Source organism: Bombina bombina, chromosome 9, assembly GCF_027579735.1.
Source record: "Bombina bombina isolate aBomBom1 chromosome 9, aBomBom1.pri, whole genome shotgun sequence".
In the NCBI taxonomy this organism is placed as follows: domain Eukaryota; kingdom Metazoa; phylum Chordata; class Amphibia; order Anura; family Bombinatoridae; genus Bombina; species Bombina bombina.
In genome coordinates, this window is record NC_069507.1 from 251,786,392 (window position 1) to 251,805,043 (window position 18,652).

The 18,652-nt window shown below is 36.4% G+C and overlaps 1 protein-coding gene across 1 annotated transcript in view; it reads right to left on the reverse strand.

Annotated features, from left to right (window-relative positions):
* The window catches only part of LOC128640533 (VPS10 domain-containing receptor SorCS1-like), a 1,407,808-nt gene that overhangs the window by 323,060 nt on the left and 1,066,096 nt on the right, over positions 1 to 18,652 (reverse strand). Inside the window, 3 exon segments of the mRNA XM_053693005.1 lie at positions 3,849 to 3,979; positions 13,772 to 13,889; positions 14,854 to 14,961. Coding sequence (XP_053548980.1) covers positions 3,849 to 3,979; positions 13,772 to 13,889; positions 14,854 to 14,961 — 357 coding nt within the window.

Genomic DNA, 18,652 nt, shown 5'->3' on the forward strand with positions numbered 1-18,652 from the left:
TGGGTTCAAACATGGCACCCACATATGCTTTACATGGCGTGGTATGTTTTAGATCTTAACATATATAAGCTTAATGCCTGGGATGGTTGCTATTTTGGCACATCGTTGTATACAAAGCCAACTGACCGGAATTCCTTGTTGGAAGCCAGAAGCTTCCACCCCAGGCATCAAAAGACCGGGATAGTCACCTCACAACTCCCAAGAGTCATTCAAAACAACAGTGAGGTACCCACTATGATGAGGCAGCTTGCAGAGATAGAGGAAAATCTAGTGACAAGAGGCTATGAAGGTGAAATGGTCCGGACTACGAAAGAGAGGTTATTAAGTGCCCAAATGGGAAGGAATCGTATGGAGCCCAGTGAAGATACCCAGCAATTGAATTTTGTGACCACGTATACCCCTATGTGTGAGGTGTTGAGGAAGTCAGTACAACAACATTGGTCTCTTCTTGAATCAGATCCATCACTACCATTTCATATGATGAAGCCAGCCATCACGGATGGTGTACCAGAGAGCAGATAATTTGAGGGATCTATTGGTGAAAACTGATCCAACTGATTGTTATCATAAGGAAACCTGGCTGAAGACATCTGCCACAGGTTAACATCCACAAGTACGCATGTCATATACATGTTAATCTGCCCATGTTCTTTGGTTTACATCGATAGGATGGCCAATCATCATTATGCCATTCTGGAGGCCCTCACAAAGGGGGATTCAGAACAACCAGTGGCACGTCACTTCATCAAACATAACCATAGTTTATCGAGTCTTAGATCAATGCTGATTGACCATGTTCCTCCTCTAGCCAGGGGTGGTAATAGAGCTAAAAATCTATTACAAATGGAGACTAAATGTATCTATACATTGGATACTCTGGTACCAAGAAGGCTGCACACCTTCCTTGATTTCAGGCCAATTTACACTAAGTAACTGATGCTGGGTTAACACATAACCTCACTAGAGAAAGAAACTATCCGATGTGGATCCCCATGGATATTCATTCTAGCAGGTACCCACGGGTTTCTACCTATAATCCTGGAGACATGAAGGGGATAAAACTTTAATGTGTATTAGGATAGAAAGCATTTTTCTCTGGTTGCTCTGTGTGACAGAGACAGTTATAATGTATATATTATTTTAGGGCTGTATAATAATATAGATAGAGTTTGTTTTCATTTTTTGGTTATACTCATCCTCTTTGTAATGGGACCCATTAGGTGCACTATGTGAATTGGTAGCGAGTGGCATTTTAAGTATTCATTGAATAGCGACACTACAATATTGCTTGACAATACGCTATGTGCCATCTTTCATTTTGCTATTATAGTATGCAGTAGTGCATTCCTTATTGCTGTTCAAATAGCACAGTCCCCTTTAAAATGATGAATGTAATGAGCTGTGTATTACGCTTCCGTGTATATGTTATGACAACTAGGTGGAAGCTCATTGGTGATGACGCGTCACGCTAAAGTTGTTGCGTGGTGACATCATCACGGGATAACGCAGTAGAGTCAATGGGTTTTAATAAGTATATATATATATATATATATATATATATATGTTAAAGCTCTTTGCAGTTTTTTTTAACACCTGAGACCTCATATCTTTATAACTTTTTTGTGCAATATTTTTTGAAACAAATTTAATACAGTGTTGAATGTTACTGTACTTTTAAATGTATTGTTGATGTTTTTTGTGCCACTTTTTATTTAAGCGTAACAGTAAACCAGAGCTATGAAGTCATGCTAACCAATTCAATTGCATTCCAGCAAACGCAATTACTTTCAACTTTTAATATGCGCACTACTTCAGGATGCAATATAGCTCTCGCGCAACTGTTAGCGAGCAATTCATAATTTGGTCTTTTGTGGGTGATTACATTTTGAGTTGAACGTGCCTTTACTGGAAACTCAGTAAAAAAGGTGAAATGAGGATTGTATCTGCTATAATACAATTTATCACAATTTGCTGAGGTTTCTCTCAATCACTACCACAGCCCGGAGCGACTCTGGGTATCTCTGCTATATTGTATGCAAAGTACAAGACTTATTGACAAATTGCTAAACCCAGAGCCTCTCGCTTGTAGTAAACCACAGCCTTAGGGAAATGATAACATCATTGCAGCACAAACTTTCTCTGGTAACTGTCTAAACACAACTGAAGAGATTAAAACTGAGTATTTCTCTTTTTTCAAATGACATTTCATGTAAAAACAGCATACAGGATGTTTTTACATCAACTTTTATTTAATATTGGGCAAATAATAATAAAAAAGTAAACTATTTACTAATGAATTATTTTGTTAAAAAAAAAAGTTTAAAATACATGTAAAAGTTTGTATTAAAGAGAGACAGATTTTGGGGTGAATTCTAATCTTTGTGGCCGTGTTTATCATTTCTTTTACGTCTTCTGATTCTTGTTCATTATCAAAATAATCTGAAAACAAATGACAACAATATTTCTGTATTTGAAAAAGAGCTGATATGATCTGAGCTAATATCAGAAAATTCACCCATAAGATGCAGGGAAAACACCAAAATCATCAATCACAAGCTATTGACAACATCAAGCATAGAAAGGACACATTGGATTTAGCAGCCTAAGTAAATACTAGTTATTTGTTATCCTATGAACGCAAATTTGTAATGAACATACGGATATTTGTTTAGTTAAAGCAATCCGAGCTAATAAACTAATTTAAAGAATAACGAATGAAATATGTTCGTGTACATTTATTTTCATTTAAATTAGCTTTTAAATGTTAATTATAACCTATAGCACACTGGGGAGGCACACTAATCCGACATTTCTTTACAGAGTCCAGGGCTGCGCTAATACAAGGATTTGTGCAGCTGGATCTTGGAGCCTGCGCGGCTGCACTAATACAATGATTAGTGCAGCTGGATCTTGGAGCCTGCGCTAAAGGAGAAGGTCTTTTAGCGCTGTCTCTGGGATCCGCAACACCAATCCTCTTATTAGAGTTGCCTTGGAGTCTTCGAAGAAAGGTCGGATTAGCGCGGCTCCCCAGCACGCTATAGGTTAGTATTAGTCCTACAGGTGACACTGTGCTACCTGCATCAAAATAACATATACATTAGTTTTAACTAAAACAAGTGTAAATGTTAACGAATATTCAGTATTCTTTTCAAATGAAACAAAACAAATACTAAATATTGCAGGAAAAAGAAATTCTGAAAAACTAGTTTTTCAGAATATTCGCTGCTGCACGTCTAGTAAATGCTCAAGACCCCCGCATCAACAGATACCACATATGGGCAAGCACAGACTAGACACACAAAATGGCACAGCCCTTGCCAACAACAGTGATGGCCTTGTTTGTAAATCCATCCCAAATAATAAATTATACTAAATATATCATTAGCATCAATATTTAGCTATACAAAACATGACAAATAATATCTACAATATATCTCCTGCTACAAAATCAATATAGATATCAATACCAGTGTATACCTATCAGTAAATTACATACAAATAACGTACTTTAATAAAAAAGAAAAGAAATAAACACCACTTTATCCAATCACAAAAACAGACAAACATGGAACCTTATTAACCCCACACTGAAATGAAACACAAGAAAAAAACTGCTCCTGTTTATTCTATAATGAAAAACAAATTGTAAAGATTAGAATCAACCCCTTTATTGATTTGTTTGTTTGTGTTCCTGGCTTTTAATGTGACCTTTTACTAAGCCTAATACATTTTTTATTCTCAAAATGAAATAATTAGTCTTAATTCTCACTATGATAAAGTGCTACAAATCTCATCTTTTATAGTTTCTAAAATCTCAATGACATTAATTAAGATCCCCCAATACTCACCACTCAAAGTCAGCCTCAGTGCACACGCACGGCTGTGAAGACATTGCGCCTGCATATCTCCCCTGCATACATTTCCTTTCGGATTTCCGTTTTTTGTACGTCCTTTTTGCACCCATAATACAGGCCTCACCCTGCAACACAATAAGTCAGAAACACTCAGTCCTTGAATATCAAGTTGTAACATTAAAATATCAGACATCAAACAGCAGAAGTCACCAGAGGCAGATTACCAAACTCAATAGCAATATAGCATCTGGACATGAATAAATCTGCAATATTACAAACTTTCAAAAGGGGAAATATTTTTAGGTCTTTGCTGGGCCCTTGCACTTTGTTTTAGAGATATGGAAATCAAACTGACATTTCATGATTCAAATACATTGTATCATTTAAAAATGGATTTCCAAGTCTATCTAATGTCTAAACTTGTGAGATGTTTTAATCAGCACATACTTTGGGGAAAGTGCACTGTTTATTGCCTAATGTTTGTTATTTCTAAATTATATCTTAATATTGTCCGTACTGCAACCAAATTAGAGATTTGTTTTATTTTATCTTTTTTCATCAGAAAATAGTCTTGTTACATTGAGCCGCAATCGGGTTTTCGCAAGGTCGCAAAACAAACAAACTACTGTCGGAAGCCATAACACTTATCGATAGTTTCTGATGTCGCGTTTTCCATCATTAACAGAGCCGGAGTCTGCCGAAAAAATGACAGGTCCCACAGAAAATGAAAAAGCGAAAAGCGCAAAATTACACCGTTTCCATTGAACACGCAAACAGGTAAAACACTGTCGGAAGATGTCGATAAGGTCTCACATGTTACGGCATGCTGAACTAGATGTAAAAGAAAAGAAAAGTATTTTGAGGCCTAGTTCCTATTGAGATATTAAAGTTTACAAGCAAGTGTTTCACTTTATAAATGTATTGTTATATGTAATATTTATTGCTGGCCCAGGTTAAGGACTAGTTGCAGTTATTTAGATATCAATATGTATTTGCATATACAAATATAATCAAGCGCATATCTCCAAAATTCCTGCTAAGTCTATGCCAGCAATAATTATTACATAATATAATTGAATTATATATATATATATAGGAAGGGAAGTGTGTCCCGAAAATGTTACACTAATAAATATACTGTATTAAAAGGACCAGCGAGTGCTACATTTTTTACTTGTGTATATATATATCTATCATAGATAGGGGTCCAAGAATAAGTAAAGCCAGCAATAGATCAAGCCAGGAGAGAAGTCTCTATTAAAACATCCACTTTATTGGGTATTACATATAAAATTCAAATGACACAGCAGACAGGTACTGCTGTTGACACATCTCCAGCCTCTATTACGGGCTTTAGTTATTCTCAGGGGTCGATTTAGCAAAGGCTCATCGTATTTAACAAGCAGCTGTCATCAGACCGCTGCTTTCCTAACCTTTTGTCACCTCCAAGGTGACAAAATTCCATCTCCGCGGTCTAGTCTGACCGGGGAGATAGAAAGCTCCTGCCCGTGCGTGAATCTGCCCTACCAGAGGCGAGCTGTTGCGGACAGGGGTGTGTATATGTGCCCCTGTCCACCTCAGCTTGAGAAATCTAGCCCTTAGACCGCTATTAATGTTGGCTGTGTTTTCTCAATAACGGGCGGAGCAGAGAGCTCTTGCTGTCTAAAGCATATGAGCCAATGCCGGTTGACTTTGTCGGCATGTAAGTGGGGCTACACGCACATCGCTAACCTGGATGTACACGCTGCTAACATTGATCCAGTGAACCCGGCTTATTACCTTATACTGGTGGATTTGGTTAACAGAACCATCGCAGTTCGCATTTACGTTTGTGTGAGGTCTGCTGAAGTGCGGTAAGTCTATATGCACCTATTTTCTTTAACTTGGGAGTTTGAACTAAACATTATATACAACCTGTATAGCCGCTTCAAAGTGGCAGGAGTGATTTACGTCTATTTGGGACAAATACAGTATATATGCACTTATTCTGTGATTTGTGAAGATATTTATATATATATATATATGTGTGTGTGTATAATTAAAAAATTGAACAAAAAAAAATGTAAGTAAAAATTGAAATTCCCCAGTTGTTAATTTGTTTGCGTGATTTCAATGATGGGATCGAGTCAGGGGGGAGTGCCTATGATGCTAGGCTTCAGCCCTCAATCCCATTTATCAAGCTGCTATGGCTTCAGGACAGCCAAATGACTAGGACATTCCATAACGTCCTAATGGCGCTAAAGCCCAGCGCAGTTAGAATGGCATGGAACATGGAAGGGGTTAAATAAACATTTTTTTCATACCTTGTATCTTTGTTTTGTAAGCTACATAACTCCAATGTCTTTCTCTCTAGAGGCAATCACAGGTAAGGAGTGCAGGCATTAAACGTAACGTTTATCGTGTTAGGTCGGGTTACCATAGCAACAAACTTGATACAGTGAAGTTTTCAAGAAATCGGACATTGGATGGAAGCGTTAACACAACCTTAATTTAACATAAACAAAAAGACCGACTGCACAAAATATTTAAATGGAAACCTGGTACTAAAATGGAGCCGTAATCTACTTTTAGTTGAAGTCAACTTCAGTAGCTTACGGCTCCATTTTTAATGACTCAATGGAAATGAGCCCTAGGTTTGCACAAGATGTTTAAGGGTCAATTTATTTCATTAACATTAGTTTGTTAAATGATTTAAAGTAACTTCTGCACCTACAACTCATCAGATTTAACCTTTAATTCCAAGCGAGCTGTACAGACCCTCAGAAAGCTGCTTCCTGCTGATTTTTTACTGCCTATTGAGAATGCTCAGGTACATCACTGTACCACATATTTTTTTTATATATAGTTGCTTGTTTATATGTAGGGGCTTGTCTTGTTCTAAATGCCAAACTGCTACAGAAATAAACAGCAAATCACAATGGTATACACAGTGAGATTCACTGCTTATATTCTGTGTTTTTGTGCTGGTGAGCGAGTGCATGTGCGAGATGTCTGCCGGGAATTATAAAAACCTATGAAAAGTCACATGGGGCACTGAGCACAAAAAAAAAAATATATTTTCTAATTTGAATCTTTTCACCTCTAAATGTAGATAATGCACTTTTCTGCTTTAGAATGATCCATACCAACATATTGTATTAGTGAATTTACAGATTTACAGTGTTTTTTTCAGTTTATGAAAATGATTTACTACTATGTGGCAGCAATTTTGTTTGAGGGTGTAAAAGAAGATAGAAAGGAAGACATTATCTTTTGGAAACCTTCCAGTGTTTTGGCAGCAGAGATTTACAAGAGAGACCATAAGGTATTAATGTCCAGTGGGAAATAAGCTGGTGAATGTTAAACTTTCCTATAAGAAGACATCTCTACAATCCATCACTGCCTGGCCATACAATATTCAGTGTGATGCTAGCCTCTAGCAGCTGACACATCTGAATCAAAAGCTGGCATGATCTGCGCTGGCTATACATACTCATGTCAAGGTTTGCTCAAGTGAACATAAGAGACAAAAGGGACACATTGGGGAACCTTCCTCAACCTTCAACTCTGTAATCACAATGATAAAAATAACATATTAGTTTGAATCTAAATAGGCAGCAAACATCTAATTGCATTAAATGAAGTGTTTCTCTAAATGAGAGTTCTGTAGCACATACAATAGTGTTTAGTGCAGTGAAGTACAAACCTGGGGGTGTAATAGCTGAAATTGATGAGTTAAAACAATATGACACAGGAGACCTTCTGGGGCTAAATCTCTGGTGCCAAAAGTTAAAATAAAAAAATATAAATTTCTAACTATCCTGCACACCTTAAACACTTGTTTGTCAAAGAAAACTGTGCCACATTAATGCTATGCACCTGTTTCTGGCAGTCACGGGTATAAAACAAAAGTTAAAAAGTTAGCCCATTGTGACACCTTGGGGTCAATTTATCAACAGAAGAAATGGGTATTTTTCTTGTATTTTATATCAACACATATATATAAATATTCTCTCATATTCATGAAGAAATTATTTCTATAGAAAAATAATGTTTTTTATGTATATCATGTTCATGTAATCATTATTAAAGTCAATCTGATGTTAGAACAATTCAAGAAGATAATAGGTGATAACATGTTTTAGGGATATATAAATTTGTGCATAATGTCAAAAAGATGCTCTGAACAGCAGTTGCCCCTCAGAGTTTGCACGCACAATAGATAAACAATAGAGACTTGCATCTCTTTTTTGAGAAACACGGGCTGTTAATATATTTTACAGCTGCCGTAAAGAAAAGCAGAGTAATGGGAATTAAAGACACTTTCAAAACTCAAATTTATGTTTAAAACAAGACATATGTTTTTGCAGATCGGAAAGCTGCTCACACCATTTAGGCGTCACTTTTGTGTGATTCAGGACTTAGCCATTATTATGGCCCCATTTATGAAACAGCTGGCTCAGCTTTGGAACCCTTGGGGTGCAGGTTGACTCAACTTTGGAACCCTTGGGGTGGAGGTTGGCTCATGCAAGTTTGCAAACACAACCAAGAGGCAGCAGTTATAAAATTACTGTCTCCTAATCTCTGTGGTAGTGGATTTAAAAATGTCTAGACTTATCCCACAGGGATGATTGCTAAGCCCTATTATAGCCCAATTTGTTGCATGAGAGCAATAGAAGGTGTGGCACAAGAAAATTTCTGTGCAAAGATAACTGTGTGTGACAAATGCCACCTCTCTTTCCTCAAGTAGGTATATATAGGGGTTCCCTGGCTGGGAAACTTGCTCACCTGCTTACTAAAAAATGAGGCTCAAACTTTACTGTCCATTTCAGTCTTGTTGCTGATAAGATTAGACATTTATCTGATAATAGATTTGACATGCTGAGCTAAGCAAGGCCTGGCAAGCATGTGCACTTCTTGATAATTTATCTTATTCCCAGTGTGATACATTGATCCCATAGGGATAACCATCAGGCCACTAGACACCTCCCTTACTAATAGAGATCATCTCATGTAAAATGCATGAGCCATGGAAAGATTTACAAGGTAAATTGGGAACTAGAGCTGAAGAAACAATATATATATATATATGAACAATATAGATTATTAGAAACAGAAAGAAGGACATTTAGGTGAGTAAATATGAATAATGGCTATTGTTGGAGGCACCAGAATAAGTGTATCATTGATTTGCATCTATAAAAGGGCATTATAAAAACTGTTACAGTTTGTTTGTGGTTTTTAACATGGATTTTCCTTTACTGAGAAATAAATACTTTCGACTTTATGCTCTTAAGGTGAGTTCCTGTTCAACAGTAGACCCATGGGGATTGTTTTTTTATCACTTAATCATCAATGTGTTCCTTTTTTGCACAAATATATATTGTATGTTAGATTCAAAATCAAACAAGCAGCTTTAACTTGAAGAGGCACTGTACTCCATGTTTTTATCATTCATAAGATAGAGCAGCAGTTAAACATGGTGGATTCATTGTCTGAAAAAATATAAAGAAAAGGGTGAGGTAAAAACATGAAACACATGCAGCTGTATCAGTTGTGTACTTTCTGCTAACACTCATTGGTTGATAGGTAATTTCTGCTAAGGCACATTAGCTGATAGTTACTTCCTGCTAATACTCATTAGCTGATAGTTACTTCCTGCTAATAATCATTAGCTGATAGTTACTTCCTGCTAATACTCATTAGCTGATAGTTACTTCCTGCTAATACTCATTACCTGATAGTTACTTCCTGCTAATACTCATTAACTGATAGTTACTTCCTGCTAATACTCATTAGCTGATAGTTACTTCCTGCTAATACTCATTTGCTGATAGTTACTTCCTGCTAATACTCATTTGCTGATAGGTACGTTCTGCTAAAACTCATTAGCTAATAGTTGCTCTCTGCTACGTCACATTGGCTGAAAGATACTTTCTGGTATGGTTAAATAGCTGATAGGAACTTCCTGCTAAGGCTCATTGGCAGATACATTCTTCCTGACAATTTTAATTGGCTGATAGGTATTTCCTGCTAAGGCTTATCAACACATAGGTAATTCCTTCTAAAGTTCACTGAGTGATGGATACTTCCTGCTAAGGCTCATTGACTAATAAGTACTTCCTGCTAAGGCTCATTGACTGATAGGTATGTCCTGCTAAGGCTAATTAACTGATAGGTACTTCCTGCTAAGGCTCAATTGCTAATAGGTACTTCCTGCAAAGGCTAATTAACTGATAGGTAGTTCCTGCTAAGGCTCATTTGCTGATAGGTACTTCCTGCAAAGGCTAATTGACTAATACATTCTTCCTGCTAAGGCTCATTGACTGACAGGTACTTCCTGCTAAGGCTAATTAACTAATAGGAAGTTCTTGCTAAGGTTAATTAACTGATAGGTACTTCATGCTTAGGCTAATTTGCTGAGAGGCACTTCATGCTAAGGCTCATTGACAGATAAGTACTTCATGCTAAGGCTCATTGGCAGATAGTTACTTCCTGATAAGACTCATTGACTAATAGGTACTTCCTGCTAAGACTCATTGACTGATAGGTACTTCCTGCTAAGACTAATTGACTAAGAGGTACTTCCTGCTAAGGCTCATTGGCTGATAGCAATTTCCTGTTAAGACTAATTTAAATTTAAAGTTTAAATTTTACTCTTTTAAGTTCCAACAACCAATTAATGTGGGTGTTGGGTAAACACTTATCCTGTCTGAGAAAGATTGTCATTGGATTTCTAGATTTCCCAGGAGATCAGTCAGTATGGGTGGAGTTAACATAGGAAGGGGCAGAATTGTAAGTACTCTGTGAGCGGTACATAGATGTTACTGGGTAGTCAGGGTGTGGCCAGTTTTGTCCCTCCTCCTCACAGTGGGGATGCAACCTGAAAGACTGGGTTAATTTTGCAGAAGGTACAACCCTCATGGAACTAACAATAACAGTGTCCCTTTAATTTTTTTAAAGAAAAAATATATTAGAAAGTTTAAATAGCACTCTTTCATATGCATGCTAGAATTGTTTTGAACATTCCTTTTATCTGACTAAGTTCAGAAAGCAGAATTTCAATATTGTTATTAAAAATACATCATTAGTCAGAGAAAGAGCACCTGCTTCTCAAATAGTACAGACAATTATCCATGGTACAGTAAGATAAGAATATATACAATATTAAATCATACTTCATTAAAGCAATATCTGTAAATATCAATATGGATATAATATAAAATCAAACAATAAAATAGTCAAAACAAATTCACAAATTGGAGGAAGATACATTTTTTTTTACATGAAATGTTCTGATTTTTAGTCTCATTTTAGCCAAGCAGACTGCAAGGGAGCAGAGCGCTCAAAGATTAAATTCATAAAGGGAATCAGTATTGCTGTGTTAAACTATTCAGAAAAGTAGCATAAAAAATCTGACTGATAGAATTATCCCAGAGAAATGTAACTTGGTTGTAGTAGGTGATAACTTTTAGAGATTATCTGAAAATTCTTCATAATTTATGAATTTCGTTTTTCAAAGTCATCAAAAAGCACTTGAGATTTTGGAAATGGAAAAAAATCCCTCTGTGTTTCTAACAGGAACACAGTTCAGATGGTCTCTAAAGGTAGAAGATTAAAGAATCAGCACATAAAAGTGCCACCATCCAGAAGTGTAATAGGAATTTTATTCTGTCCAATTTTATTTGAATTGTAATGGTATGAATTGATCACAACATGTTTTCAGAACGGTATAGGACACTGTTCAGTATTAACCACTTTTAAACTATGTATAACACTTAAAAAAATCTTAATGGGACAATGTACTCAGACAAAAGGCTGATAAAGGTTTATTGTATTCATAATTCTAGCAGGAACATCCATTCAAATAAGCTTAACCCTCTCCTCCCCCACTGGTAGGTTAGTTTCTGCTGCTGCCTCTTGTTCACTAACAGCTAGATTAGAAGTCTATACATTCGTCTTTTAATGCTGAAAAAATGGTAACTTCAGCATTAAAACAGCACCGCAGCCATTACAAGTCTTGTCGGTATAGCTCTACCGCAAGCCTTTTAGCCTGTAACGCAACATCAGTCTTGCACTCATAAAAATGACGATTTTTAATGAGATTCCCATAGCGCTGCCATTACGAGTTTTGCAGTGAGGCTAAAAAGCTTGTGTTACACCCTAAAACTACAAGATCCGTACTGCAATCTAAAAGCAGTAGTTATGACCTAAACGCTACAAATCTGTTACATAAAACTCATAACTAAACTGCTAAACACCCATAAACTACCTATTAACCCCTAAACCGAGGCCCTCACGCATCGCAAACACTATATTAAAGTTATTAACCCCTAATCTGCCGCTCCCAACATCGCCACCACTAAAAATTATTATTAACCCCTATTCCGCCGCTCCCCAACATCGTCACCACCATCATAAAGTTATTAACCCCTAAACCGCCGCCCTCCCGCATCGCAAACACTATTTAAATATTATTAACCCCAATCTGCCGTCCGCCCCCACTATACTTAAGTTATTAAGCCCTATACTGCGGCCACTATAATAAACCTATTAACCCCTAAACCGCAAGTCCCCCACAATGAAATATATTAAAACTATTAACTCCTGAACCGAAAGACCCTCACGTCGCAATAAATTCAATTAAACTAGTAATCCCTAAACCTAACACCCCCCTAACTTTAGATTAAAATTACAATTTCCCTAGTTTAAATTAAATTAAAACTAACAATCTAATATAATTATTAAACTAAAATTAAACTAACTACCAATTAAATTAAACTAAACTGCACATTAAAAATCCTAACACTATAAAAATTACACACTATCTAATTACAAAAAATAAAAAAAGACTAAATTACAAAAAAAAACAAATGAAATTATCCAAAATAAAAAAGAATTACACCTAATCTAATAGCCCTATCAAAATAAAAAAAGCCCACCAAAATAAATAAAAACCCTAGCCTACAATAAACTACCAATAGTCCATAAAAGGGCCTTTTGTAGGAAGTTAAACAACTCTTTTACCTGTAAAAAAAAAAAATACAAAGACCCCCCAACAGTAAAACCCACCACCCAACCAACCCCCCAAAATAAAAAAACCTAACTGTAAAAAAAAACCTAAGCTACCCATTGCCCTGAAAAGAGCATTTGTATGGGCATTGCCCTTAAAAGGGCATTTAGCTCTTTTACTGCCCAGACCCTAAACTAAAAAAATCACCAAAAAAAACCCTTAAAAAAACCTATCACTAACCCCCAAAGATCCACTTGCAGTTTTTGAAGTCCCGCTTAAACGATCTTCATCCAGGCAGCGAGAAGTCTTCATCCAGGCGGCCTCTTCTATCTTCATCCAGGCAACAAGTCTTCATCAAGACGGCCTTTTCAATCTTCATCCAGACGACATCTTCTGTCTTGATCCCGGCGGCGCGGAGCAGGTCCATCCTGAAGACATCTGGCATGGAGTATCCTCTTCATATGGTCACCACCGTACACTGAATCTACAATGCAAGGTACGCGATTCAAGATGGCGTCCCTTGCATTCCTATTGGCTGTAAAAATTTGAATCAGCCAATAGGAATTAGATCTGCTAAAATCCTATTGTCTGTTCAAATCAGCCAATAGGATTTAAGCAGCTCTCATTCTATTGGCTGATTCCAATTTTTCAGCCAAAAGCAATGCAAGAGACGCCATCTTGAATCGCGTACCTTGCATTGTAGATTCAGTGTACGGCGGCGACTGTATGAAGAGGATGCTCCCCGCCAAAGTCTTGACGTTAGCGCATGTTGGCTTTCACTTGCATTCAAACATTTTACTTTCAACTTGTAATATGCATGCAAACCTGTGCGCGTAAAAAGTTTACTTCTGGCCCATTAAGAGCTCTTCTTAAAAATTTAAATGGGATGGAAGGGGTGCTATGATTTCTCATTAATTTGGCATACCTGACTATGTAGTTGCCAGGGCAGGTAGTCCTCAGGTGTGCAACGTCTATCAAAAATTGACTTGTAGTCCACTTTTACCAGCTGCCACTCAGATCGGTGACTAAAATGTCCAAAAACCCTTAGATAAAAAGAAGTTATTATTACAGTTAACACCACATTTAGGATTACTATAAATAACCAAATGTTCATACACAAATCAGTACGAAAGTAATAAAATGTGCAGAGACGTTTTTTTTAGCAGGGATTCTGGGAAATATTTAGGGGGGTGATCTACACTTATATTTCACCAATGTAACACCCCCAACCTAGCAAGTAGTGTATTTCAGTATTTTACAGTTTGAAAGTTAACACTTGTTCTTTTGAAACATTCATAAGGAAAAATAAATAGTTTATAACAGGCTGAGAAAACCATGCCAGGATTATAGCATTTAAAGGACCACTGAAGTCAAAATAAAGGTTTCCTGATGCAGAAAAAGCAGCAATTTAAAAAAAAAATCTAAATCAAAACATGCACATTATTTGTATATGTATGCTTTCTGACACTCCCGCTCCTACTGAGCATGTGCATAAAGTGCTCAGTATATATGTATATTCATTATGTGATTGGCTGTTTGCTGTCACATGATACGCGGGCGGGTGGATTAACGGAAATTTGCCAGACAATTTTCTACTGCTCATTTCAAATTCAAAGTGCTATTGCATTGTCTTTTCATTATGCATTTGTCAATTCTTACATGTTACTGTATTTAGTGGACCTTTAAGTAGGCAGGTGCTTTGTCTATTTTGGAAGGAAACAACTGCTGAAGATTCAACAATTCTTGTGGAAGTGCAACACCCTAAGATCTGGATTTGCACATAATGTGATGCAGCTGCTTGCGGCCAACATTTTAGCTTTTGTTTCCTCCCTGAAATAGACAAATGCACCTGCCTATCTTTATGGTGTAAATAGGTCATATAATTTGCCAATTAACTTGCTACATTTCTAACAATGGCAATGCTCTAGAGCTCTACTTCCAGAAATGGTGTGAAGCTATATATATCTGCAGGACTAAGAAGAACGTATCTTTCACTGTTGGACTTACGTCATAATGAGAGTCTCTTCACCAGGTTCTCCTAGAACTCCGTCGACAAACAGTGGATTAGATGTAAATGTATATTTACTCCATGATCTCCCTTCATCAAAACTTAACCTGCACAAAGAAATTGAGAATTTAAATAAAATCTTCTCAAGACTCTGAAATGTTAAAACATGCAAAGTCTACTGACTATATTTTTGTGCACAATGAAAACTAATGAATCTTTCAAAGTTGTATTTAATATTTTATGAGCATGATATGTTGTGGCAATAACTACCTAATACCATCTGAAAAAAACTATATTATGGATTAAAAAATATAAGAAATAATATTAGCTTGTGGGAAACAAAATGAACAAGTTTAAAGGAGAATAGTCAGGTATACATAGACATTTTCATCATTACTGGGCACATGCAGATAGAATGGAACCACAATGTGATAATTAAAGAAATATATAAATTAATTAAACAAATAAAAATAATATAATATTTATTTTAGTTCAATTATGTTTTACTTTATTATTAAAAAGTTTCTATATACAAAATAAATAAGGCCAAAGATAGATCTGCTTTTGTTCTTCATACCTATGAAACATTTTCTAGAGTGGCTGCCCCAAGAGAGCTATGTAATAGGTGGAACTCTGGCAATGAAATGTAACTAAAATAATAGACTTTTATGTTTTCTACCACCTCTAGCCCTTATGTTAATAAATACAGAATGATTTCACAAACAACTGATAATGGTGTAAAAAAGCTGCTAAAGCAATATAAATGCTACCAGTATAAAATAAATACTTCATAAAAGGTACAAAAACAGCAAACCTGTAGCAACTCGTTTATTCTGCCTGTGTCACTTAAAGAGAGGGTGACAGTATATTATTCATTCATCTTAAATATTGAAACTTGCACAGTTGACTCAAAACAGCTTTTATTGACTCTTAAATTAAAGGGATATTGAACCCAAATCTTCCCTTTGACAATTCAAATAGAGCAGCAATATTAAGCAACTTTCTAATTTACTCCTAGGCCCCTATTTAACAAAGGTTAGTGCGGATCAGGTCTGACAGACCTCGCTGAATGCGAAGAGCAATACGCTCTCCGTATTCAGCATTGCACTAGCAGCTCTTTAGACTGCTTCTTTATAACTGGTGTTTCTGGTGAGCCTGCAGGCTCGCTAGAAACACGGGCCCTCAAGCTTCATCTGGAGCTTGATAAATGGGCCCCCAAGTATCAGTTTTTCTTCAGTCTCTTTTTAAAAAAAAAAAAGCAGGAATGTAAAGCTTACAAGCCGGCCCATCTTTAGTTCAGCACCTGGGTAGTGCTTTCGGATTGGTGTCTAAATGTAACCACCAATCAGCAATGCTATTGAGGGTACTGCACCAAAAATGTACGCTATCGTTCCTGCTTTTTCAAATAAAGATTCCAAGAGAGCGAAGAAAAATTGATTATAGAAAAAATTGGGTTGAGTATCCCTTTAAGCACAAAGTATATTTGAAAATATGGTAGATTGAACTAATTAATCTTGTTAATATATCAGGTGTAGCTATTTTTAAACAATATGTCAGTGTGAACTTCATTAAAAGGGTAAAACGTGCAAGGTCTATACGTTTCTATACGCCCCTCTTTATGGATTTCTTTTTCTGTATGAGCTGTATTGAGTGTAAGCAAATGTTCAAAAATTAAAAATTGTTTTGAAAAAATGAATCTCAAATATTCAGTATATGGATAAATGTCATTGTCTGTTATTTCATTAAATATGCCAGACATTTTGCCCTTTGGTTATAAATAGACCACAAATTAAAATGACATAGAGCATGTCATTTTTATCACTAGTGACCCGGCAATGTTAATGGTTTTTACCCACTGCAAAGGGGTTAAACACACAGTAGAACTACAGCTGGGGAGGCTGCAGAGAATTGCCGGTCTAGAGAAAAAAACAACCTCTGATCAGCAGCGCTAGTCGCGTGACAAAGCTGTGTGATTGTCGCTGCTGATTGGGTCAGTGGCAGTTTCTACTTGAAACCAGCAATGCTCTGCGGCTAACAATTCCTATTTTGACAATGTGTTTAGGGTCGCTAGTGATAAAATTACATGCTCTAACAAATTAGAATGTGTCATTTATTTTCACTATAATGACCTTTAAGTAAAAAATGCCAAACCTGAGTCAGTTTTAATTTTCTGCGCTTTTTGCTTACAGATATATTACTAGATATTGAAATAATAATATGTTATACAACTATTTATTGGCTTAAGTTGTTTTGTTGTTTTTTTAATTATTCTCTTTGCAATCTTAGAATCAAGGAACCTGCCACGGTCTGAGCAGAGACGGGTGACCCATCAAAGCTTTTCTATTAACATTAAAGAAATATACGACATGAGGTCTCCCCTCTTGCTCAGTACTTGCAATGTCTACACAACTTGGATTATTTGAATGACACAACAGATGGAAAGGAAGGAACAATTTCATTAAAAAAGGTGATTTTTGACCTTCTCAAAAAAATAAAGGCTCTATTAGGATCACACCCACACAGTCAAAATATTCTTCAGATGTCAAATAATAAAAAAAGTAACCACAGACACGATTCACTGCACCTTTTGAACACCTCTGAAAAGCAATTTTGTTATTATCTGCACATAATGGATGAGGCATTTGATTAGATTACATAGCTCACGGCGGCACCCCGGAGGCTTCTGCCTGCAAGATTTCTATTGCCTTTCTTATTTTAGAGAACAGCAAACTAATAACCATTCTTTCAAACAAAGGAAATCCTGGCAAAGTCAGCACAAACCTTTCAGCACCAAACCCCATAGATAATATGATTTGTGTGTATTTACAAGAGGAATTATTCTGTCACCAAGCAGATAACATGCAAAATACATTGGTCTCAAGGCAAAACATTTAGGGAATGCTTAAAGTCATAGTAAACTCTACTTTTTAAACTCAGCTCCAGACTGTTATTGATTATTTTGATGGAGTTTAATTCATCAGTTGTAATGAAGATGTGCTATAACTTACTTTTTATTATAGATATGAAATTCAAATACCCACAAACTCCAGATGCCCACTTCAAAAGTCAATTTTTTTGTGAGTGAAAGGTTTGAATTGTTGTCCAATCAGTGCTCTCCCCATATGGTACTTTTGCTCTAGTTAGAGAGCTGATAATAACTATTTCATGTGTTTTTGTGTACATTTGAAAAGCAAGCCCAAATAGAATACAAGTATCTTGTACATATCTGTTATACTGGGGAGAGGTGCTTAAAGGGATACTAAACCCAAATTTGTTATTTCTGGAATTTTTCTTCTTCTCTTGCTATCTTTATTTGAAAAAGAAAGCATCTAAGCTAAGGAGCCAGCCAACTTTTGGTTCAGACCCTGTACAGCACTTGTTTAATGGTTGATGCATTTACCTACCAATCAGCAAGAACACAGGTTGTGAACCAAAAATGGTCCGGCTTCTAAATATCAGGCAATTCTATTCTGAACAAAGTATTTTTATAGCCAATCCCAGTCATACATTTTGGACTGTATGGACCTGGTCAATGAAGGTGCAGCCATATCCCTCTAGGCACAATGTGCTGGGAGTCCACTCTGGTTGCTTCCTTCACCCTTATGGAGATTATATCCCAAAGAGTGATTAGCATATGTTATACTGGATATAGGTGCTTTACTAGAAATAGAGAGTACTAAATAGTCTGTCCAATGGAATAATACCCACCCAGGGTGCCACCTCTTTTAGCCCATAAGTGCCTCTTACAGAAAACTTTCCTATTCTTTTTCTATTCTGTGAAAACCACATTCTTGACTA